The following is a 24,577-nucleotide window of genomic DNA, read 5'->3' as shown; positions in this document are numbered from 1 at the left end:
TATCTTTGTTCTATCACAGACATTGCACGGGTGCCTAAAACATGCCTTGCAAAAGGACTTGCCTTCCTTCCCCACCCTTTTTGCTGTACCATAGCATCYGCTTGCACTGTTTGAGGGTTCCCTTGTTACCTGTGCTTTTCAGAATGGAGCTGCTGTAAATTTCATGGAGTAACTTGTCTTGTGAACAGATCTGAATTTGCTCCGACGCATCTTCCAGCCGTAATAAATCCTGCTAAGCCTATTGGCCTGCATGCAGTATTGTGCTAACAGGACTACCCAGCTCAGCTTTTGGATTGAAGCTGGCTCCCATGCAGCTAGCTTGGAACATGAAGGAAAAGAGCTTGGGTCAGTCTGCAAAAGGCCATGGATACAGTCACTACAGGCAGTTCCTCCTTCTAACTTCTACTGCAAACCCAAGCCGTGATTCCTTTAAGGCTTCTTCACTAAGAAAAGAGATGCCTATAATAATGCTAACTTGTGTTTTACTATTTTAATGTAGTCAAGGTAATCTGTTCTTGAACTCGTATTTATACACCATGCTGGACTCTTTTCTTTACTCTTTATGTCAGTTTATGCAAGCGTCAAGGAAACCAGCATCTGTCTATTGATCCTGTACTTAAGAAAAGCTGTTTTGGGTGGAAAAGACCAAAATGATCTCTGAGGAAAGAAGAGGAAAAGARGGAAGTATAGTTCTTGATCTTGGGGAGGTCAGGAAGTGTTTTCCTGCAGACAGAAACTCTGATTTTTTTTTTTTTCCCTCCAGCACAGCACCCTCCAGTGCCTTCGCCAAATTCTGGAACCAAATGTTCTGTAATGACTTCAGATGGGACCTGATTCTCTAAAGGTTACACAGAGGAGAATGCATTCAGTTCAACTTCAGACTATAAAGCATTAAATAAATTAATTTCCTCTCGACGTTTACGACCTTACACTGAACAATGAAATCAATTTTCGTTCTTCTCCATGACAAAATGAAAAGACTTAATTTTTTAAGCCTCARTTCTTAAGGCTTATTTTCAAGCCTTGGGCTGTTTTGATGGCCTTCCRTTTTGTATGTCTTTTTTCAACTGTTCGGAACTGAAAATCACATTCTGTGAGTAGTACGTTGCCAAGACCCTTCCTGCTTTCAGTATATCTCTTTTCTATAAACAAAAGTGGGCAAGAAGTGCAAATGTATAYGACCAAACAGTAGCAAAAATTCTCATAGTTTTAAGTTGGAGAGGAGCTGAAGGTMGTAGTGGTGAGGTTTCCGGGGGTGGTAGCTAAGAAGGATCTGAGGAAAGGAAGAGGAGGGTTTAAAAATGTCTCATTCTGGTACTCCACTTATTTTTATACATTTAAGTATTRGTTCAGTTTCTTTAATCCCAGCCTAATAGCAAGAGCTTTTGTAAGTAGTTGAGACTCATGTTTGTGCTTATTGTTCCTAATATCTTTAAAACTGCTCTTTTTATTGTCTTGAGTGCTCTTGGCCATTGTTATCACATAAATCCTTTGGTTTTCCTTATCAATTATCTCTCACAGAGGATTTTGAAAATTGTAATTGCCATTAGATTTGCCTTTCCCCTCTCCCACTCAAGTAACATTTTTCTGTTGACAATTTTCTCTCTTCTTCTGCATTTCTCTATAATCTAAATATTTTTCATCCGGAATAGCTTTCTTTTCCATGATTGCGTAATCATGGCCTTTGGGTGAATCAACAGAGTGTCTTTAAATGCATCTTAGCTTTTTGACACTTTGCTCTTTGAATTCATATTCCCAGTTGGTTGTGCCAACAGCCATCTCAAACCTTGTGAAATTTGCWCTTTGAGACTTCAAACTATACACATTACTCCCTGGTTCTGTGTTCTGTTTGCACAAAATAAGTTTAATCAGATTTGGTACCTAGGCAACTGCTAATTTTAGGTCAGTGATGAATGAGCTTGCGTACTTGGGGAGAAAGAGGTCCAGTATTTAGTTATGCTTTCTTGCATACTGCAGTTACTGTTGTCTTTGGACAGCCTGCACACATTTTGTTGTTGCCTGCGGAAGCAGCTTTTCTCCCTGTGCATCACGAGTGGCTGTTTAAAGAGCAGCGTGTCCATTCCCCTAGCCAGGGATCATAAGCAGCAGGACCCCAAGCAGCACGCAGGGACCTGCCGGAGCCCCAGGCCGCCGCGACAGCCGCTGCTTCCTCCGGCGACGTCCGTCAGGCGCCTCCGCAGGGCCCTGCGCCGGGCGGCGACCGTTAGGATACGAGCTGCGGCCAAGCAGCTGTCGCGACAGGAGCCCGCTCGGCTCGACCCGACCCTTGCCCAGTGGAGTGCCCCTGGGGGGAGGGAGCCCCTCAGCGCCGGCTCAGGCCGAGGGAGCCGTAGAGGGTGTCCGGGCGCGTCGGGGCCGGCCCTCGCCACAGCGCCCGCCCCACCCGCGCGCGGCCGCGGGAAGCGAGCGGGAAGGGAGAGGGGGAGGGGCGTCCGCGAGGGCCCGGCGGCGGGGCCCGSCCCGCCCTTCCGGTGCTGCGCGCGCACCGCGCCCTGCTTCCGGCGAGCGGGCCCCGCTTGCAGCGTCATCCTCAGGGGCCGGTTTGAATGAGACCCCGAGGGCGGGGGGGGGGCTGCGTCCGAGCCGCCGCCGCTGCCGCCGCCCGCCCGCCCCCGCCCCGCTAGCGCGGCTCGCCCCCGCCCGGCCCCGCCGCGCCGCGCGGGACGCGCCCCTCCGCCATGCCGCTCTTCACAGGTGAGCCAGCCCTGCGCGCCGCGCCGCGCCGCGCGGGGGGGGGGAAGGGAGGGGCGAGGCCGTTGCCGTTGGCGCTGCCGTTACCTCCGGCGCGCCCCCCCCCTCCCCACACACACACACGTGCGGCCTCTCCCGCCTCTCTGTGAGGGAGGGGAGGCGCCGCGGCGCGGCGGTTTGGGGCGCAGAACGCCGAAGAGGCTGCCCCTCCTCCGCCCCCTCCACTCTTCCGCTCCCCGCGTGCGGGGCTCAGCACGCGTCGGCGCCTCGCCGGGGTGCCGCGGGCTCCGGTGGGAGCCGCTCGGGGGGGTGGCGGGGCCCGCGGAGGCAGCCCGGCCGCGGCGGGGGCAGGGGCAGGCGCTGGTGTCGCCCTGCTGCGGCGGGTGGACGCCCTGTGGGCGGCAGCGCGGGCCGCTCCGGCAGGATGCAGCTGCGCGAGCACCGGCCCGGCACGTACTGCGTAGCATTGCGCCTCGCTGCCAGCCTTTATTTTCGTTTTGTACGAAGWTGAGTGCTGCTGGCTGTCAGATAAACTGCAGCTCTGCATCAGTCACTCTAAATCGAGGCTCATCTGCCACTGCACTTTTAAAGCTGTTATTTCTTAGATAAAACTAGGGGAATTACAGTTCTGTAAAATTGTGCTGCATCCTACTCACCCTTGTTTCCACTAGCAGAAGCTTCTAGTGAAGACTGTAAGAGGAAAGCCCCCTGCTTTCCAGTGACTTTTCAAGGAGTAGTTGCTAGTGTGTCCATGTTTCGCAGCTCTGGCCTCTTGTAGCATTTTAGTATGTGAGGAACAGATTTTAGAAGACATCACACTCAGTTGCTCCCTTGTTTCACTGCTGTTTGAACTGTGGTTGGCAAACTGGGATTGTGATGCTAATAAAATAACACTTCTCCTAAATTCTTAGGGCATCCATATAAGCTGTGTTTTCCATTCAAGGTGGCAGATGTGTTAGTCTGTTTTCTTAGTTTCTGTTGTTTTCAAATAACACAGTTCTCTGGAAACTTCTGGAAATTTCAGTTGTGATCTCTGAAATAGAGACATTCATGCTCATCTCGTATCTACTGTCAGTGCTGGGTTTTCAGAAACAGTGATAGTATGAACCACTTACTCTCCCGCGTGCTTAATTTAGTGACTGTGACTGTTCAAAAATGCAAAATTCAAATGTGTGCAGCAGACTTGTTCTGGGACTGAGTGGATTGTCTTCCAAAGAAATGGCGAAGGACTTGTGGTTGGTAGACATTAAAAATGCAAAATAATAAATACGTTTAAAAAGAAGGTCAGGCAAATTAAAAGGGACTTTCTAATAGAACTAAGGAAATGCCAATAATCTGAGCTGTTATGCAGGTAACAATTCAGACTAAATCTTGGTTATCCTTCCTTAAGCACCATAAGGTTAATATTCCATTAAAAGAAAGCAGAAGGTATTTGATTTTATGGGGCCTGTCTTCATGCCTGTTTAGCATCTCACCTACCTTTGTGTGAATAATACCAGCAGCCAAAACTACAGCTATCAAAAAGTAACTTTGCCTTTAAAGAACGTGGTGCAGTTTGTCATTGAAGCAGAATGGAAATGTTATGATAAACAACTGAAAGCATACAACTGAACTTGTTTCAGAAATTTGGCTGCAGTTAACAGTACCAAGAAATCGTGAAAATTAACTTTCTAACTAGTTTTGTGAAGATTTACATAAAGAGTTTCTGCTTCTGTTTTATATGTCTGTTGCTTGCAGAGTGGCTTCTTGGTGTATATGTTGCCTTGGAAATACTATATTCTTGATGGCTGAGACACCTTACCATAAAGCTGTACCTTAACTTGGTTATTGACAAGCTTTAGAATGGAAAATTGAATGGTATAAAGACTCGAATTTCAAATACTAGTTCAATTTTAGGATTTAGATTTTTCCATGGTAGGAAATAATCTAGTTTCAAACTACTTTGTTTGCAGTTAACGTGAAATGGGGAAAAGAGAAATTCGATGGTGTGGAGCTTAACACTGATGAGCCTCCAATGGTCTTCAAAGCTCAGTTGTTTGCACTGACTGGAGTTCAGCCAGCTAGGCAGAAGGTTATGGTTAAAGGAGGAACTCTGAAGGTAGAAACCCTTGCTTGTGTATTATTTCTAACTCTTATTACAATTATAATTAGCAGTAACAGTAATTCAGCATGTTTTCTGTAGGTGATCTTTCATGATATGTATTAAACTGATTACCGTTTTTCAGAAAGAATTCTGTACGCTCTGTTGCTTGCTACCAGAAAATACTGGCAAAGGTGTGTTGATAAATGATTGCGAGATAGAGGGTATTGTTTTAAATCTCTATTTCACTGATTTGTACCAATCTTTATTCCACTTGGTGTTTCTGTTTTGTTTGTAATGTTCAGAATCTCAGTGGAACTTTTTTTAGCTTGTTTAAGAAAAGTTTCTGCGTTGTGGGCCAGTGAAAACGAAGTAGACAGGACAGTTCTCTGGCATTTCTTGGCTGGAGACTTATCTCAGGATAATGGAATACAGACAACTTTCCTACAAAAAGATTGTTTATGTCTAAACAGCCTTAATAAGCAAAGAACCTTCTTGAAAAGTTGACTTGATTCCATTTTGTCAGATGAGGCTTCATAGTATGTTCATAATTCACCATTGTGGAGTCTTGAATGAAACACAATTGTATATTTAGAAATATATGATAAATATTAATGAAGATGCTTACTTGCTTTTTGCTGTAAGAAAACTAACTTATCTTTTATTTCACTTCAAATATAGGATGATGACTGGGGGAACATAAAAATAAAGAATGTAAGTTTTGAGGAATAACTGAATTTTACTAATTTGATTTTATTTGGGGATTTAAACAAAGATATGAGATTTTTGCTGTTTCTATTTGAGTTAGTAGTTATTTTTTAATAGTCAAGACCTTGATGAAAAAAAAGTGTGCATTTGTCGTATCTAATGAGGTCCTTACCATTGATCTGTGAGACAATTGCAATATCTTCCTGAGCACTTTGAGTATAATTTTCTTACTTAAAATAAGTGCTGTGCTGGATCAAAACAGCAGTCCATTTATATAATCTGTCCATGATCATAATAGCCAGAGATGTTAGAGAGAGCTTGTGAATTTGGGCACTCTCTGTGGTCCATTGCACATGTACTCCCTCAGTATGGAAAACCAGTGCATTAGGAATGTTGGAAAGTATAGCTTTGCCTGTTTCCTTCTGTGTCAGCCTGCTGAAATTTTCTTCTATGTTAAATAGGTTTGTTTAAAAACAGTGTCATTAGTGATGGTTATTTATTAATACCCTTGAATAGTTCAAAAAGAAAACAAAAAATTAATGTATTATGTTTCCTAACTTTGTAGTACCCTAACGGTAATCAGAAAGATTTGAGGGGGGGTGAGGTGGATTTTTTTTTTTTTTTGATCTGTTTTCCTTTCTGTAGGAATCTTGTAGCTGTGTTTGGTACAGGTTTTACTTCAGTTCTTTATTAGAGCAAATTGAGCTAGGTTGCATGACTCTTACTCTTGTAATTAGTTTCCCAGCGTCTATTAGTGGCCAGTGGCAATAAATTGCAGCTCTTGCAGCAGTCATTCAGCAAAAAGCCCAGTTCATGATATTCCTTTCCTTTCCTGCATACTGTAATGCTAAGAGCTGCTTTTATTGTCTTATTAATGTTTTATGCAACTTTAGGGAATTTATTTGCACTGTCAAAGCAGTTTCCATTTTGTTTTTTTGGATGGTCCCTTTTTCGTTAGCATTGTATTTTTCAGGACCATCAGGTATATTCTTCCCTTTCAGTGGGTCTTACTGTGTAGAAGTACTGTTGAAAGCTGACAAACTCCTTTGCCTTAGGCTATTACAGGAATCATGCTAACATGACTTTTTTTCTGAATATTTTCTTGCCCTCATACCTAAACCAACTCTAGTCATTTTCATTTTTTTTTGTATTTTTATTTATTTTTTGTTTAGTTCCATATCCTCAGAACTTGCTAGATCAAAGGATGGCACTTCCTTTTTCCACTTGCTTTTCAAGTGAAAAAGCAATTTCAGACTGAGAGCTGTGGTCCTACTTTCACCAACTTTCACCTGAAATATTTCTCTGGATCTTTGGCCAAAGATGAGGATATTTCTTTTGTTATGCAAAGAATTGTGAATTTGACGACTTGAGACTTCTGTTGTCTGAGAATCTTAAACATGGCAACTTTTTTCGAATTGGAAGATAGCTGCTCAGTTGTCCAAGGTATCCTTTAAATGGGAAGGAGAAGTGTTTGCAATGAAATCTGTAAGATAGTTGATCCTTAATGGCCCATCAGGAAGGGAGCCTTCCTGAAAATTTTGCATTAGGGTATTTGTGATAGTATTGCCAATCAGGAATAATTTTAAGAGCTCTGTGTGTGTGTGTGTGTGTGTGTTTTTTTTTTTTTTTTTTTTTTAAGTTGTCTTTTTCTTTAAAGACATTGGATGGGCTGCTTCTCTCTCTATTTTTTAGAAAGGTATAGTTTTATGAAACAGCAGTGCGATACCAATTCTGTAAAGTTAAGAGAGAGATCTTGCCCATATCTGGGAAAATACCTGAACTGTGTTATAGATTAGTTTATTTTTARGGAAACAATTGCCCTTAAATACTAACCGCTATTTTTATTGTGTTTCCAGGGGATGACCTTATTAATGATGGGTTCTGCAGATGCACTTCCAGAAGAGCCAGTTTCTCGACCTGTCTTTGTAGAAGACATGACAGAGGAACAGTTAGCTTCAGCTGTAAGCATTTTCTAAACTTTAGTCTCTTGTAAGCCTTTGAATAATGTCAATTTTTTAAATACTTGTAAATACTTGCAGTTGCTTAAGTGCAAGTGGATTTTAAAACTAATGTTTATTTAGCGTTTATAGTTTCTGATGACCAGTTGCTGGCACTAATGAGAAGTGTGGAATTTAACTTCTAATTCCTATGACTAATGCTGACTTTTTGAAGCAGACAGCTTAGTAAATTGTCTGAAATAAAAATGGAATTGATAATGCTCTCAAAGACAAACTTTTATTGGCCTGGCTGTGTATAAGTATCCTGAACTCTGCCTGATTAGGAGCTCTTAGATGTACAAAATTGTTTCCTGGCTCATCACAGCTGTGAAGGGAAGCTAGGGCTGATTTGAGGTGGGGATTTGMGGATTTTGTTGTTGTTGTGCATGCAGAGTAATAATTCTTCTATGCATATCTGTAGGAAGATGGATCTGTAGCTTAGAACAGGTTATTTACTTCAATATTTAATGGCTTTCTGTGACAGCAGCAGGTGAGGGATATTCATGTATTTTGAGACAAACTTTATGTAGATTTGAGTTGACTGTGAGGCAAATGGATATAATTCAGATAACATTTTGAAAAAGTCACATTGCATTTTTCTGATTCCAGCTTTTGATATGTTGGAATTTAAGTGTCTGTAGTGATACACGCATTAAAAATGGGGTAGATGGCTAACTTAATTCTCCCTTTGTAAAATAAGTGAAAGGTATTGGTATACTGTCCTATTTCAGTTTGTTTTCAGCTTTTTACAACTGATAAGTATTCAAATACATGATTTCTTTACAAAAGAATGCTATTATATTGTGATTTATAGTTGTTTCTGAAACTGGTTAGTTTAATTATTATTTCACCTTCACACTTGTCAGAATTTCAGCAATGCTCAAGCTGTTCAGAAAGATAAGATTGATCTGTTGTTGACTTTTGGAGAAAAGTTTAAATAAAGCTTTTTATTTCTAACTCTGAACTTTATCCCATTCAGAGTTCTTCTGAAAGCTGATTTTAATTAAAACATCAGGTTGCATACAAGTATTCATGTGGAAATTTCACATAAAACTTCATCTTAAGGTCAAAACTTGAATGAGATTATAATTGAACTTCTTAATGCCTGCCTGCTCAGAGAATATGCTCATTAAACTAAACATGCACAGAAATAATACAGAGCATTCCTGAATGTTCTTTAAAAACACTGAATGGTGAAACAGATGAAAATAATCAGAAAATAGGTCTGGAAAGCTTCATAAAATAAAGTTTGATGGAATATGTCAGGTTTTGGGCATCTCGTGTCATTTCTTTTAATGTCAAATTATGGTACTTATACAAAAATGGTTACACATCTCTCTCGGACCTTCAAGCACCCTTGTAAATTTTTTTGGTAGATGGAATTACCGTGTGGATTGACAAACCTTGGCAACACTTGCTACATGAATGCTACAGTTCAGTGTATCCGCTCTGTGCCAGAAGTGAAAGAGGCCCTTAAAAGGTAGGATTCGGCATAAAAATATGACTAAAATGTTTTCTTTAGCTTATGAAATAGGCATTTTGTTCAGGAGTTGTTTTTATACTGCTGTGGTTTAGCATAACAATCTGTTATTCAATATATCTATTACAGATTAATGTAGCACTCCATCAAAGTTCATCGTATGGCTGTGATAATCTACTCTTTTTTTAAGACTTAAGACTGTATATTTGTTGGAGCTAGATTTTAGTAGAGAGATGTAGTTTCACCTAGTTTAAAAATCAATTCCTATCAAGACTTGTTTAAAATACTTAGCAAGTTGCTGAACTCTTAACCCTGTTTTCTGGCATAAGTTTGAAGCGCCTTCTATATAAAGTACTGTATGAGAGTGTTGTGCCGTTGGAGGTCTTTTTTTCTTTTTTCTTTTTTTGTTTTTTTTTTTTTTCGTAGCTTTGTTGCATAATGTGTTTTCAGCTGTGAAATTCTAAGGTGATGGTTATCTGGTAGTTGGAGATTGGGAAGGAAGCTCTGGGATAGAACCATAGGTATTTCTGTAGTAGAGAACTGGAAGAAGCTGGAGGTCCTGTGGATGTGGAGGGAACAGAAGACACTGATAAGATTCTGTTTAATTAGGTCTGATCATAGAATAACACTTTGTTTTGTTATTCTGGACTGAAAGGTGGATTTTCTTTGAGAGCAATCCATGAGAAACCTGTACTAAGTGTATAAAGATCAGAGGAGGAAAAATATGCATGAAAATATGAGCTTGAACTTATTCTCCAAGTGAATCATGAGAAAACCATCAGGATTTTAAAAACTGTGAGGACTAGGTAGAGCATTGCAGTCATTACTCATGGTTAGCTTCACTCATCTAAGCATCTTCACTGCTTTCTTAATGCCTTATTATCCAACTAGATTTTGTAGTTATTGTAAAACTAGTTACTGAAGTACTTCACTGTACATTTTTCTTTGTTCTATTAGCAAATGAACCTTGATTATTTAAACTTTGCTAACACAGGTTTATCAGCACAGAGAACCATTTTTAGAGTACTGAAACTTTGTATTTTAAAGCTTTTTTGTTGTTTTTCATTGTCTATATATTTCCACTTAAAGGGCTCTTAAGTTTTTATATTGAATAAAAGTATTTTACAAACATGTCAAATGTCAAAACATACCCTATAAAAGTGGCAGACTGCAATATGAGATGTGGCCTTTTTGTCTGTGGGAAYGCAGACCCACAAGCAGCTACTCTGTTTTCTAGTAAACACTCAGCCTTTATTTGGCCTTCCCTGCTTAAGACGGTGTACGACAGTGGAAGAGAGGTGAATGGACTTAAATGGGGAAGCTTACTATTTTATTTCTCATCAACTATTCTGTTACTTTCTCCAGGGGTATTTCCATTTTGGTAGCATGAGAGGAGGAAAGTTTGTTGTTCATCCTCCATCCAGAAATGGAATAAACTGAACTTAAAAATAAAATAATTCTTTAGCATTCAGTCTGAGATTAAAGAAAGCATGAGGTCCTCCTTTTTTTGAAGGCTTTGAGAAAGCCCTCTGTTCCTCGTGCAGTTGTTAAAGAAACCGTTTGAGAAGTGGTAAGATGTAGTAATACGAGTGGGCCCCCACACTTTTCCAGTGTGGGAAATATCTCACCTCTACCTATTTTGCTTCTGCTGTGGTGAGTGGATGACTGACCTCTATTTCTTTGTACTTTGTCCATAATCTATTCTTGGATGTGTTTTTGTCTCTTTAAAGAGCCTGTGGCAGATGTTTCAGAAATGGATTAGCTTTTTTGTCAACCTTTTTGCTCAATTTTTTTACAAATATGTTGTGTCTTTAGAACAAATAGGTAGGGAAGCAACAGCAATGCATCCCTACCAGGCTTCTCAGTTTGCATGTTATTTATCGTCTGAAGAAAGCCAGTTCTTCTCTGCTTCCATGCAGTATTTGCAGAAGAACTGATATTTTGGTGTGAATGTGAGCAAATGTTGTCTTCAGTTACTTCAGTTTTAGTGACTGATTTCTTCTGGTATTTTTTTTTTAATCTGGCTGCCTCCTTTCTTCATGGTTTAAAAACAGATTGCTATTCATGATCTAGTTTAATTGCATGGGAATTATTTTTCATCTCTTTTAGGTATGGTGGTGCCTTAAGAGCTTCAGGAGAAATGGCCTCTGCTCAATACATTACTGCAGGTTGGTGTTGAGGATTTTAGGCTAATGTGTAATTTCCTGCTAATTAAAGATGAAAATTGTAGTCCGAGCTCTTCAGTGCATATGTCTTAGGAATTTCAAATCTGGTAGCACTGAGGGACTCATTTTACTCTGTTACTAATGTCTTTAAAGGTTTGTCTGACCATGGCTGTGAAGTACACTTCTCTGCATATTACTTAGCTGCACACTAGGGAAGAATATAATCAAATGTGACATAGATGTGAATGCTTTATATCTACGTCTCTTTTTGCATGTAGGCATAAAGTAATTGGAATTTTCTAAAGTATACTCCTCCATTCCTTGATATATTTGTTTTATTTAGAAATATTTTAGTGACCAGTTCTTTGTTTCACTTAACGATGAGCTAACACCATACTCCTGGAATACGTATTCACTGGTATTTTTAAATATATTTTATTTGGCTGAGCATTATTAAGGTGATAGCTGATGCTTTATCACTGGTCTTAGCCTTTACCCTAAAGATTCAGATTTCATAAATACAAAAGAAAGTAGCATCTTCAAAAGGAAAGTTACTCTTTGTTGTGGTGATCTGAGTGCCCACAATGTGGGAGCTCACGATGGCCCCATATTTCCAAGCTCTAACTAGAATTCTAGTTAGACCCCTTACACTTGATCAAGGGTACTACTTGTCCACTTTTCTTTTTTTTACTCTATTTCATTGCCCCACTAAGATGCTGGGCCAGGACACTGGGATTTCTACCAGTCCATTTAAGGAAAAACAAAACAATATAAGGAAGGAAAGGTCCAGTTTGTGGGTATGCCTGCTGATCGAATTTTGGGGTGGTAAGTTCAATGGTTACTCTATACAACCATGCCTGCCCCTCCCCTTTTCACTGCCTTTACTTTGTGTCCCGTATTTTCTTTTTTAAGGTGACAGCTCTGCTTCTTAGGAGTCCTGATGGTATAAGAACTGAGATTCTTTCTTAATCTTTTAATGCTGAGCTGATCAAGAACTCCTGCATGACACTTACGGCATTTTTTTAATTGCTGTGTCATATCAGTTGTCCCTCTTCAGTGTTGAAGATATAAGGAGAGGAAGAAACTGACCTTGGTTCCTTGCAATTTTCCCTATATTCACTAGTTCGAGTTTCATTCGTTAGTGTCTCCGCTTGTAAATTAGAGACCACGCAGACCATTGCCTACCTCACAGGGTTGTTGTGAGGGTTAACAGATGTCTCTGAAGTGGTTTGTGAATGTAAAATGTTGTAACATAAGTAGATAAGCCATATGTAGTAGTGTGTCTGGGGCTAGAGAGAAAGCCATGTGTATTGTCATGCAATCAGTAGCATTCATTGAATTGCACATAGTTATGAACTGTCTGCATGTATGCATACACATACTTGTTTTCCTGGGTGTTAAATTAAGCATGAGTATTGTCTAGAGACTGTAGTTGGAAAAAACGAAAGTATTTTTCCAGCAGTAGGTGAAACTTAAGCTGCTCTAGAGGATAGCTTGTGAGTGCCTTCTGGTTTCTGTACGTGCAGTCCTATTGTGAAAATCTTGTTCCTCAAATGTGTTTAAAATGAAATCATAAGACCTCAAGAAATGTTTTTCTGTTAGCAGCCAGGAAAGACAAGGCACTATGTGCCAGACTCTCAGAATTGTCATCTTTACGCTTGCAAAGTCATGTTCACAAATGAGATTTTAGGTGCACCTGTTATGTCACCTGGCAAGTTTAGCCCTATTGTGGAAAGATCGCATTTGACACTGTTAAATGTTCAATCTTTGAATGTTGCTGCCATCTTACTATTCTTTTGTTAAAAACTTCCTGCCATATTTTAATTATTTTTCCACTTCTCAAAATATTCACTTACTTTTTTTTTTAAGCTCTTAGAGACTTGTTTGATTCCATGGATAAAACTTCCTCCAGTATCCCACCTATCATTCTCCTGCAGTTTTTACATATGGCCTTCCCCCAGTTTGCAGAGAAAGGTGATCAAGGCCAGTACCTTCAACAGGTAAAGATTGCTCACTTAATTTGTGGTTTGAAAATAAAGTAGGAAAATATCAAAAATAGTATGTTACAAGGTGAGGGCAAGAATGTGTTAAAAGTTTCTTTCACTTGTGAAAGTAAGCAGTTCTTTTTATCTTAGAGATGTATTTGCTTTTGTGTTGTGTAGAAAAGTTGAACGTAATCTCAAGTGCCAGCATTAAAAATGTGCTGGAATAGGAAGGAATTCTTAATTAAGAAATCCTTGCATTTTACATTTGTGAACATTGATGCTTTTAATGCTGCTTACTAAATAATATCACTGAAAGTCAAATTTAATGTTCTTTTTCCTTCCTAGGATGCCAATGAATGCTGGGTGCAGATGATGAGGGTACTACAACAGAAGCTGGAAGGCATAGAAGGTGATACAGTTATGGAGGTAATTGTAGACTTACTCTAACCAGAATTAAGATTCACAATATCACCTGTATTTTTGCCACAGTAATCAGTTTTGTGAGTTATTTAGGATGTCTGTATACTCCAGTAAGTGAAATTGCTTCCTGTAGTACAGATAGCACTGTGCTATGTCAGCTGTACTCTGGAATGTGCCATAGGAAGACTGTCCCTCCGGGCCTTGCATGGCCTGTTTTGGACCAGGCCAGCAGTGACTCTGAACATGCAGTAGCTGGCCCAGATAACCTGCCAATTTAGCACATCAGAACTTGTTTCTGAAAAAGCATCCCCATGCTACAGCATTCTTAGCTACATGAATGCTGTTTTAAACAAAGAACTAACAATCAATCTGATTAAAAAAAAAATCCTGTAAGTTTTTCCAAGACTTTACCAGACTGAATCTCTTTCTCCAAGCAGTCATCTGGAGAGTTTTGATAGTGGCAAGGATCTGATAAATCTATCTTAAGGCATAGAGCCAGCCTAACCTTGTGGCAGAGGTGGGAAAATTTTTTGATTGAAATGTCACTTGCTAATATGCTTTGAGATTGCTTTAACAGCAGTGCTGTAAATACGYTGTTTTAAAACACTGTGTGTGGAGATTAACTAGGAGAAAATGTTAGTATATAAGTGTGAAGGATTTCACTTTTAGAAGAATTGAAGAACTTTAAGAATTAAAAATTTTTGTGTGTAAAGAAGACTTCTTATATGCTATTTAAAGTTACAGCATAAGAGAATTTGTTTTACAGACAGACTCTGGAGCTACAGCAGCAGCTTCTAAAAAGAAGAGTTTAATTGATCAGTTCTTCAGCATTGAATTTGAAACAGCGTATCCTAAAGACTAAGGCAAGACATAAAGAATGATAATGATTTAGTACTTTAGGAGTTGAGTGCCAGGAGAATGAAAAACATAATCCAAAATAGCATATAAAGTAAAGGTTTTTGTCAGGGAAGTGGGGGAGATGATGTATTGCAGGAGTATACAAAAGTTAAAATTAAGATCAGGTATACTTTGAGAGAGAGGCAGATGCAGGGAGGAGGAATGGTAATGGAAATTTACAGCAAGAAAAATACTTAGTTTAAATGTCAAGTTTTCCTCCCCAGAGAAGATTTGCAGTTACCCGCTTCAGGGATGCCGAGACAGTTTATAGCTTATCCAAATAAAAGTAAATGTCTTCCAATATAGCCTTTCTTCGGCTAGTTACAGAAGTGTTGCTGATAAACTTAGCAACATGCCGGAATGTGGATGGAGGATGGCTTGATACAAGATTGAGTTCTTAAGAAGTAAGTCAACTGAACACAGATGAGTAAGAAGTTAATTCAGCTGACAACTTTCAAGCAGATGACCCTGTGGTACACATCTGTCATCCCAAGCATTGTTCTGTGTTCTTCCACCTCAGAATCCTGGCCATAGATAAACTGACTGTCACTTTTCAGAAAGAATTATACTGTGGACTTTTCCCTTTTAAGAGAAGGAATCATCTTTTAAGATGAAGTGGTATATCTCAATGTGTAGTAGTAATTGTGAGTAAAGGCCTCCCTCTCTCTCCCTGTGTTGTGGTGATTGTGATCCCTGAAGTAGTTGGGAAAGGCAGAATGAGTAGTGGAGAGGGAGGAATGGTGCTTTAGGCCAGTGGCAGGAGGAAAAGGACAGATGAAAAGCAGGGGAGGGAGGATGTGCATGGCCTAAAGAAATAGGAAGTCTAGGCAGCAGCGGGACTAGAACTTTAGTAATTATAAACAACTAATGTAATGTTGCAGGGGTCTTCTAAGGTTTGATGCTGGCAGCCAATTAGTATCATCAGTATCCTACGGAAAGATGAAAACCAGGCAGGCTTTGCAAGCTTAAATGGTGACTGAAGAACTTACCTTAGTATGCCCTCTGCCTCAGCTACCACTCATCATTAGATATACAAGAATGATTTATTATTCAGGTAGGGCTATTCAGTGTTTCAAATCTTTGTTTTTATACCAAGAGAAGTAAAAGTACTGTTGATGCACAAGCACAGGATTATATTACTTGAATTCCTGTGCTGTTCAATGTATCTTTCTACCTAGAACGGTAGTTCAGCTCTTGGTGCATGATGATTTTCCTTAATTTTGTGAAGCATGAAATGTACAGAAGCTGAAGAAGAGGAAGTGACTAAAGGAAAGGAGAATCAGCTTCAGCTTAGTTGCTTTATCAATCAAGAAGTGAAATATCTGTTTACAGGACTAAAATTGGTAAGCCATTACAACTTCTTTTTTGTTTAATTAGACATTCTAAATTACCTGTTTTTTTTCTCTCTCTCTGACTTGGAATTGGCATCTGTTTTCCAAGCTTTACTCCATATCTTCTTCAAGATTTTTTTGGGGTGTTGCAAAGAAGATGGAAGTGAAAATGAATTGTGTATTAATGTAAAGTAGAATTCAAAATATTCCCCCCCCACTTTGGACCCCAACAGGGTCTTCCCTATGCAGTTATCCAGCTGTAAGCCAATTTACTGTGGTTTTAACTTTAACAGAAACTATTTGTTCAGTGGGTTTACACTCCAGACTGTAGCAATATTGTGATTTAAGCACTCTGTAGTTGGTTCCAAAAAAAGACCAGAAGCCAGTTGTACAATAGGGTGATATTTTCATTGCTGTGTTCATAAGAAATAGAGGGTGATGAAACAAATAATCTTAAATTTGATTTTGCGGATTTTTGTGTGTGTTAAATTTTCCAGGACACATTATGATCTTTATACTGACTGTTTGAATAGGATTTCTTAAAGTAGTCTGTGCTTTTTGGTATGCATTTCTCAGTTTTTGTTTTCTGTAACATCTGAAGTAGCAAGGAGAGGAGCTGCTAAAAAAACCTTAATTGTAGCTGCTATTACAGAGCATTAGTATAAAAGTAGAGATGGAAGCAGTGTTCTAGTTTGTATGGGATTGGACCAACTTCCGTGGCTTTCAGTTAATCTTTCTATTACTAGTAATAGAATTTAGAAGGAAAAAGTGAGATAGAATTGTAAACATTATGTGCAAATTGTAAACATTATGCAAAAAGACACCTCTTCCAGATCAGAAAAGATCTTCCAGAATTCATATGCTGGATTGCCAGTAGCAAGAATGTCACAACAGTAACAGCCAGGCCAGTCTTTCCCTGGGTTTGGAAAGGTCCCTGGAAGTTCACCAGCAGAATATCACCATCTGTCTGCTTGTTTACTGCTGTGTCTCCTTTTTCAAAGGCCAACTAAAAGACTGAGACTTAAGAAGTGTGCAAATATTGCTGTTTCAAGAAAATTTAGATTGTTCTTTTTTTTTCTTGTGTCCCAAGCATGCTTTGATGCGTTTATAACTAAGTAAAGATACTTCATTTGTGAAGTGCAGCTTTCTTGTAGAGTAAAAATTTCTGAATTTTCTGCAAAGAGAAACATTTGTTAGTATTGTTGGAGATCATGAATGACCATGGAGCTGAACAAGTAAACGTTCATGGTCTTTGTGCCAAGGAATTCCAAAATTCTCTAAGGTGTAATGACTGATAGCAACAGGTAGAATAGATTGGCAGAACAAGATTTAGATTGTGGTCTGTTTATCCATGCTGTACTTTTCTTTAAGCTATGTGCTTTATAATTAATCAAATCTTTTTATTTATAGCGTCTTCAAGAGGAAATCACCAAACTCTCTCCAACCTTGCAGAGAAATGCACTCTATATCAAATCTGTGAGTGGTGCTCCTGCTGCTATTTTTATATTTCTTTTCACTTCTGTCAGTTTTCTGTCCCAAAGCACCAAGTTACTGCTGGAGCAGCATGTGATTTATGTTTGTAAAGCATCTAGATATCCAGTACCAAGAAATTGAAGACTAGAGGTTGAAATTTATTTCTTTGAATACAGTACTATACAGAATTTCAAGATGGAAGTTGTTGTTGTGTTCTTATTATTCTTATATGTTTGAGTATAAATCTATTTCAAGAGTAGCCTGTAGTTTAGGATGAACAGTGTTTAAAGTATAAATGATCTATGAATATCTGAAGTAACAGCTTCTAAATTTTTTTTTTTAGTCTAAGATTAGTCGCTTGCCAGCGTATCTGACTATTCAGATGGTTAGATTTTTTTATAAAGAGAAAGAATCTGTGAATGCCAAAGTTCTTAAGGTGAGTAACAGTTTCCTGCATATTAAAGCTTAATCCTTCTTTATGCTTTTCAATCATTTTTTTTTATTAGAGGTAGATGGCTAGTACTTGCAAGTTTTCTGTACTTTAGTGTTTGCTTTTTTATTGCATTAATAGTACAGCTTCTTTGCTTGAGTACAAAACAGCTTTGTTACCAGTTGTGATGATGTGTGGCAAACAATGCTACCAAAGTATACTCTGAGAGTTTTTTGGTGAGGGAGAGAAGTTAAGTTGCTCCAGTGTTGACAGGATTTATTTATTTATTTGTTTAACCAGAGAATATTTAAGGGAGGAGAGGGTCTTGTTTTCAGTCTCCAAACTGCTCTGTAGTTGATGAGAAAATGTTTATTCTCATAAACACTTCCTATATTAGTTGTTTTAATTGTCTTGTTTTCTGACAGGCAAATACAAGAATCAGTTGCAAGCAGCTATATGTTCAGTTTTGCTTTCCTTTGGGCTGGCCGCTAGAACCTCATAGGTTGCCCTGAGAGAATCATGAGAGATGATGACTGTTCTTTACAAAGACAAGCAAAAGAATAGAGAGTGAAGCATTTTAGCTATTTTAGAAGACTGCTCAAATAACTTACATTGGCATTTTTGCATGTATAGTCATTCTACTTGCATTTTTTTCCTTAGATCTGTGTATAAATGTTTATATTGAATGTAGCAGTTTAAGACAGTTTCTGTTTTTTCAGAGTTAGATATTGTCCCTTAAAAATACTGTAGCCTTTAGTTAAGTACTGGCAGCAAGTGTTATTTTATACACTTCAGTAGATCAAGTTCTCATAAATACGATTTAGTTGCATTTAATTGGACTTGGTGATGTGCCTTTCAGTGGAAGAATGCTTTAATGTGGAATTCCAATTATGCTAATAAACTTTATGCTTTTTTCTTCACAGGATGTTAAATTTCCTCTTATGCTGGATGTGTATGAGTTGTGTACGCCAGAACTTCAGGAAAAAATGGTTTCTTATCGATCAAAATTCAAGGACCTAGAAGACAAAAAAGTCAATCAACAGCCAAAGAATGTAAGTCTTCTGACACTTTCTGGACCATTTAGATTAATATATTATTCCAAATAAGAGTTGTACACCTGAAATTCTTTTAAACAGATCTGTGTACTGATACTGTGGGCCACAACATTACATACTTTTTCCTGTGTGTCTTTTAGTCTAATCTGATTCCTCTCTCATGTTCCCTGTAAGATCTCTGTACAAGCATTTTCATGCCCTAATCAGAATTGTATGTTGGTGAACTGAATAAGGTTACTGATGGTGTAAAATGGTCTTTGGTTTCACGTGTTGATACGCTTGAGCAACTTAAAACCAGTTTGCTTACATTAGCTTAGATATCAGTTGATTGCAATCAATGTTTAAAATATTCTGCTTGAAAAATAGTGAGCTTGGCTGTCTTCCTTAAAATACTTTTTCCTGAAGTTCAAGGAGACTGACTAGATCCCTGGTGAGTCTGCCTGGGTTGTTAGGGGCAGTAGGAGTATAGAACCGTGCAGCTGGCTTGCATGATCGTCTACTTGTGTACTTCGTATTAGTAGTGAAGCTGGTGCAAAGCACCGGTTCTTCTGTGTGCAGAACTTGGGGACCTTCTTCAGGTTGCCAGAAATCTGTAGAGAATAAATAGTCTTTTGTGGGGAAGTCTGCTGAGAATTCAAATGTATATGAGAAAAGTATGGATAGCTCACTTTTGCATACATTAAAATTTATGTATGTGTATATATAAAATACACACTTATTTTCTCTATATTACATCTATGTAGATATACGTACATAAAAATACACATTTTTTTCATTCAGAAATCAAAATTAAATAGTTACTACAGGTGCAGGTTTCACAGGATACCAGTAAGGACTACAGCAAATATGACTTCCTAAAATATATTACTTTCTCATTAGCACTCAAACTCCTTGATATTGAACTTAGCTCTGTTTCATGAATTTTCATGAATGCAATATTTCTTCTTGGTATGACTGGATGAAATAGTGGCAGCACATTACAGCTTACCTTGGACAACTTTGTTTTCCCCCTTACTTTAAAAACCAAAATGTCATCAAAGACATCACTTACATTTTTATGTAAGAGTATACCTATATTCTGCTCACCAACTTGAAAGGGGAAGGTACTGCCACTTGTCTAACTGATTACATTCAGGATGTATGTACTAGTGAGCTAAAAGACAATACTGTTTTTAAACCATTTTTAAGTGGTTTTGTCTGCTTCCCTGTCTTGCACATTATAAAATTGACTGGCTTTTTCTTTATGAAGAAAAAAGGTAAACAAACTCAAAACTTTGTTCTGGCCATTGTTTGGTAGCCTTTTCCTGTCCTGTTTCTTGGCATTCAAGTGGATTTATCTTGAATAAGGCTTACATCTCTTATAGACAGCATGGAGAGAGGGCTATTTTAAAACAGAATGTATTGGCACTTAGAATCTGCCTCCTGTATCTTGATTGTTTCTACTGCTAGGAAGTCTCTAACAAATAGTAAAACCTTCCATTGCAGGATCCTTTTGGTGTTCCAGGCCTGTCAGTGTGCTGGGTAACATGTGCTAAAATGGTTACATATTTGCTTTAAAAAGTAATCTTGTTTATATTAGGGCTTTTGAGGTCCAGGTGGAAATACTGTATTTCAAGCTTACAAGCTTGAACAACAACAAGGTTAGGCTTACAAGTGTCTTACAGAAGAACAGAGTTGGTATTTGATGTGTCTGTAGTAAAGCTTTTTCAAAACTACTCCACAGTAATTCATCATTCTCTTTTCTAGTCTAGTAAGAGTGATGGTGCACAGAAAGAAGTTAAATATGAACCATTTTCTTTTCCTGATGGTGAGTACTGGGAAGTATACCTCTTGCTGAAGTGGACCTTATAGTAGGGATGTTTTGAGAACTGCCCCCCTTTTCATAATGCCTATGAAAATTCATTCTCAAAAACTGTCAGAACTGTACGGAAGGGGCAGGTTAAACTGTTTAAAACGCTGTTGAGGTAGTCAAAGACCTTATTGTCATCTGTGGGATAAGTTATAAATATATGGAAAATGTGCACATCCAGAGATATTTGCATGTTATGTGCAATTGTGTTGTAAGTATTGTTGGCAGTGGCAGAAAGATGAAATAAAAACAAAAAAACTAAGCAGGACTTTTTTACTTGCTATGGTGGTGTTATTGGCTAATGGATCTGGGGGGCTGGGAGCCTGGGTTCCAGCAGTAAAAAGTTCCTCAAGGCAGTGAGTTTGTTTACACAAGTTCTTGCAACCTTTTGCTCTGTTTTTGGGGGTGGCAGTGTGTTCCGCGCAGGATCAGGGGCGAGCAAGGCCGGTTGGTGGTAGAGCAGCCAGGTTGCTTGGTATTAACGGAGAACTTCCGCTGTTCTGGAGGGAACAGTTACCAGCTGGAGCYGCTTGTAGATCACAGCACATGACCAGGCTTATGACTCCTGACCTTGCACAGTTCCTGGCAACGTGTGAGCTCTGCTCGCCTGTTTGACTTCTTGATGCTACGGCGTAGCCCACCCAGGTTCCCTCACGCGTGTGCTCGCTGTATTGCCAAGCTGTTGACTGAAGTGCAAAAATCTCGGTTTTCTAAAAGCTTCAATAAGGGTGCTTTTCGTCTGGTGCTCACAAATTATCAGTGGGATTTTTGCTGCAATACAAGCTCTGAAGTTAAATTTCTGAGGCAGTAGCCACAGTGAGTGATGCCACATATTATCTACTCTTCTGATAATTATGCTGTAATTCTGAAAGTTTCCATGTTTCAGTCCAAGTTCATGATGAAAAGAGATGTGGGACTCTTAAAATACTTTCAGTAGCTTACTGAAAAAACAACTGTGAAAATAGTTTCCAAAACTAATGTGTATGAAGGAAACAAATTGGCTTTTCAAGTGTGATACGCTGTTGAGGTTAGTTCGGTGGACATAGTCTGCTTCTAAGATGTTTTAAAACAAGTAACTTGTTATCCTTCCTTTAGTGCAAAGCTGCTTTCTTCAGAGCTCAGTGCTGAGGATGAATGATACTGCCCAAAAATGATCCTGAAGATCCTGCTTATCCAATTTGTTACAGTTCAGTGCTTTGTCAGAGGTGTGATGCACCATCTTAGAGGCAATAGGGAACACTGACTAGCTTAAGCACACAGTGAAGTGCTGAGAAATGCAGCTAAGACACAGCAGGGACTGTAAGACCCTTCTTAGTACCCTCATTCTGAATTAGCCAAGTTTTTTCTATTCTTTAGGGTGTCCTGACCATCTAGGTTTTCTCTGCATAGCCTAATGGAACTAACTGCCAGAGAGGTTGATCTCTCTACTCAGGTATTCTCAGCACTACWGCTGTACAGCATGTGCTCAGTGCTGACTGACTGTACATCAACAGTTTAATGCTTTGGGCTTACTGTATTTGCATTTCACCCAATATGCATATTTACATTTATATACACAGTATCCTCCAGGGGGCATGGCTGAAAGCCACTGCTCTTAGTTCGTAATGACTTAGAATCAAGCTGTAAATGAGACTTTTCACAGCTACAACAGTACAGTAGGGTCTGATGCATCTTTCATCTGCATGTGCTGTTAGAACGGCTAAAACGCTTCATGCAAGTCTTGCATAACTTTTTTTTTTTTTTTTCCTGTCCTTCAGATACTGGTTCTAATAACTGCGGCTATTATGACCTGCAGGCGGTGTTAACACATCAAGGCAGATCAAGTTCTTCTGGGCATTATGTGTCCTGGGTTAAAAGGAAACAAGGTAATAAAACCCAAGCAAATGAAAAAGCACTCTTTCTCTAAAGAACCTAGCTGTAAAGGGTGCTTAAGGAGCTGCTAAACCTGCTAATCTTACGTACCTAAATTGCTAATAATTCTGTTGTCTGTCTTGCAGATGAATGGATTAAATTTGATGATGACAAAGTCAGCATTGTTACACCGGAGGATATTTTGCGGCTATCCGGGGGTGGAGACTGGCATATAGCTTATGTTCTACTCTATGGGCCTCGCAGAATTGAAGTAATTGAAGATGAAGCTGAACAGTAGTCTTCAGTTTTAGTCATTCTGCCTAGGTGTGAAATAAATGTTGATTACTGATCACTTTAACCCCGGAGCTTTAGCAAGTGGATACATATTTTGTGAAGAGGGTTATTGTTTAAAAACTGATCTATGTACCAATTAGTCACTGCTGGACTGGATGCCCACTGTGGTGGTGACAATACTTAAAATAGCTTTAATGTCTTGCGGAAGATAATTTTTTTTAAAATGAGCCCCCTTCCCCTCTAATGTCATCAAGTATTTATTACACACCTATTCTCACATTTGTTACTCTTGCATGGTTTATACCACAGTTCAGTAGCTGTCCATTCTTTGCCTTTACCTGGCAGTTTTGTCAGGAAGGTAGAAGTAAAACTGTTGCCTCATTGCGTAACTCAGTGCTGCTGCCCATAGCCAACAACCATGGCTACAATCAAGTATTTTGTCCAGCCTGACCTGCTGATTCAGTCTGTTCTGTTGCTGGCATTTCATGACTTTAAAATAAATTGTGATCAATAACAATGTGTCTCCATTAAAAAATGGCTGTGTCTTGATAGCATAGTTAGTATGTGTTTGTCTTTTTAATACGTAGCCACTACTGAGCTGTGTGTCTCACAGCAGTAGCTGGCAGCTACTAATGGTCTTAAATCCTTACAGTGTTTTGGATTTTTTTAAAGCTCCTGCCATGGCCCTTTTCTCATACAGAAGTCTGGTATGATCTGGAAAATTGAGATTCTCTTACAGTAATTTCTGTTCTTTTCTCCATGGGGATGTAGCAGAAGTGAGCAATTGTGAGGCTGAAGTAATAAAGCATCGCTGTTAGCTACAGGCCGAAAGCACTAGGCCGTGAACAGCTAGTTCAGTTCAACTCCTGCCTGCATAGGGGATTTGGTTTCTGATATGTGCCCTAGTCCCTCATGGGAGAGCTGTGCTAGTATTAGTCCATATTTGTATGAAATAGCTGAATTGCATCTTCATCAGCACTGACTCTACTGTGAGTTTAGCTGTGCCTCACATGCTCACCCTTTCTAGGGGCAGCAACTTGATGACGTGAACTATGAACTTCACAAATAGGTTTTTTTAATCTTATTTCTATTGATGATTGTTTTACTGTCTCTTTTATGGCACAGCTTCCAATGTGAGTATACAAAAAGCCTAAGGGTGTTTTTTAAAAAAGAAAAAAGTTTTGTTTAAAGGCAAGTTTTACTACCATCTCAWTGAGGAAGCCCCAGTGCAGTACTAGATCTCTTTCTGTGTACACCACACAAATGGTTCAGGTTCCTCTTTGTTTTCAGAGGCTTTTTCTGTCTGCTGTTAGGAGAGAGCTGGAGTTGCTGGTTTGAGGAACTACATTCTCYGTCTTGTGTTCCTATAATTAGTGCTTGCTCTCAAAACTTACTGTAGGCAGTCGAAAAATGCCTGCTGCCAGACTTTAGTTCAGCCTTCTGATCTAAGCAACTGTTCTGAAAAGGGAACAAGTACCAGCTGCATGACCTACCTCTATGAAATAAATAAGTCTTTATTACTGGTCATAGCTGGATTATTAAAAAAAATGTTACCTATTTTTCCGTATCAGAAAGTACTTTCTATCTTCCCCCTCCCTTTTTTGCTTTTTTTTGTCCTCCTAATTTTGAGATGTGTGACTTTATCAGATCCAAAAATTGTGCTCTTGTCTGGGAAAAGATACTCTAAATAAATTCCTTCAAAAAAACTCTAGGAGAAGCATAAATTATTAGAACATAAATTGATCTATCATCTCAATTTCCTGTGGAGTTTACCTTTTTCCAGTGTGTCAAACTGCAGCCCTTATCTGCGTCACGGGGAGAGGGGGTGTAAATCATGGCGGGGTGCTCAC

The 24,577-nt window shown here is 39.1% G+C and overlaps 1 protein-coding gene across 1 annotated transcript; it reads left to right on the top strand.

Moving 5' to 3' along the window:
• The first annotated feature begins 2,518 nt into the window (after positions 1-2,518).
• Positions 2,519-23,276, top strand: USP14 (ubiquitin specific peptidase 14). The gene is made up of 16 exons (XM_085319341.1): positions 2,519-2,715; positions 4,665-4,810; positions 5,474-5,506; positions 7,357-7,461; positions 8,874-8,977; positions 11,087-11,145; positions 13,012-13,142; positions 13,473-13,553; positions 14,314-14,393; positions 15,673-15,787; positions 17,186-17,251; positions 17,592-17,684; positions 18,602-18,730; positions 20,480-20,540; positions 22,340-22,447; positions 22,580-23,276. The coding sequence occupies exons 1-16, from the start codon at positions 2,700-2,702 to the stop codon at positions 22,729-22,731; spliced, it is 1,479 nt and encodes a 492-aa protein (XP_085175467.1). The 5' UTR covers positions 2,519-2,699; the 3' UTR covers positions 22,732-23,276.
• Positions 23,277-24,577: the final 1,301 nt, after the last annotated feature.

Source organism: Rhea americana, unplaced genomic scaffold, assembly GCF_003343005.1.
Source record: "Rhea americana isolate MKP2758 unplaced genomic scaffold, rheAme1 scaffold_58, whole genome shotgun sequence".
Lineage (NCBI taxonomy): Eukaryota > Metazoa > Chordata > Aves > Rheiformes > Rheidae > Rhea > Rhea americana.
Note: the sequence above shows the minus strand (reverse complement) of the source record. Positions and strands in the feature narration are given on the sequence as shown.

What these genes read in the sequence shown, in the direction of transcription:
- USP14 (XM_085319341.1), top strand. An exon ending in AGCATTGAATTTGAAACAGC is followed by an intron (nt 14,394 to 15,672) that starts GTATCCTAAAGA and finishes AATTTTGTGAAG; the next exon opens with CATGAAATGTACAGAAGCTG. An exon ending in CTGGGTTAAAAGGAAACAAG is followed by an intron (nt 22,448 to 22,579) that starts GTAATAAAACCC and finishes TCTGTCTTGCAG; the next exon opens with ATGAATGGATTAAATTTGAT.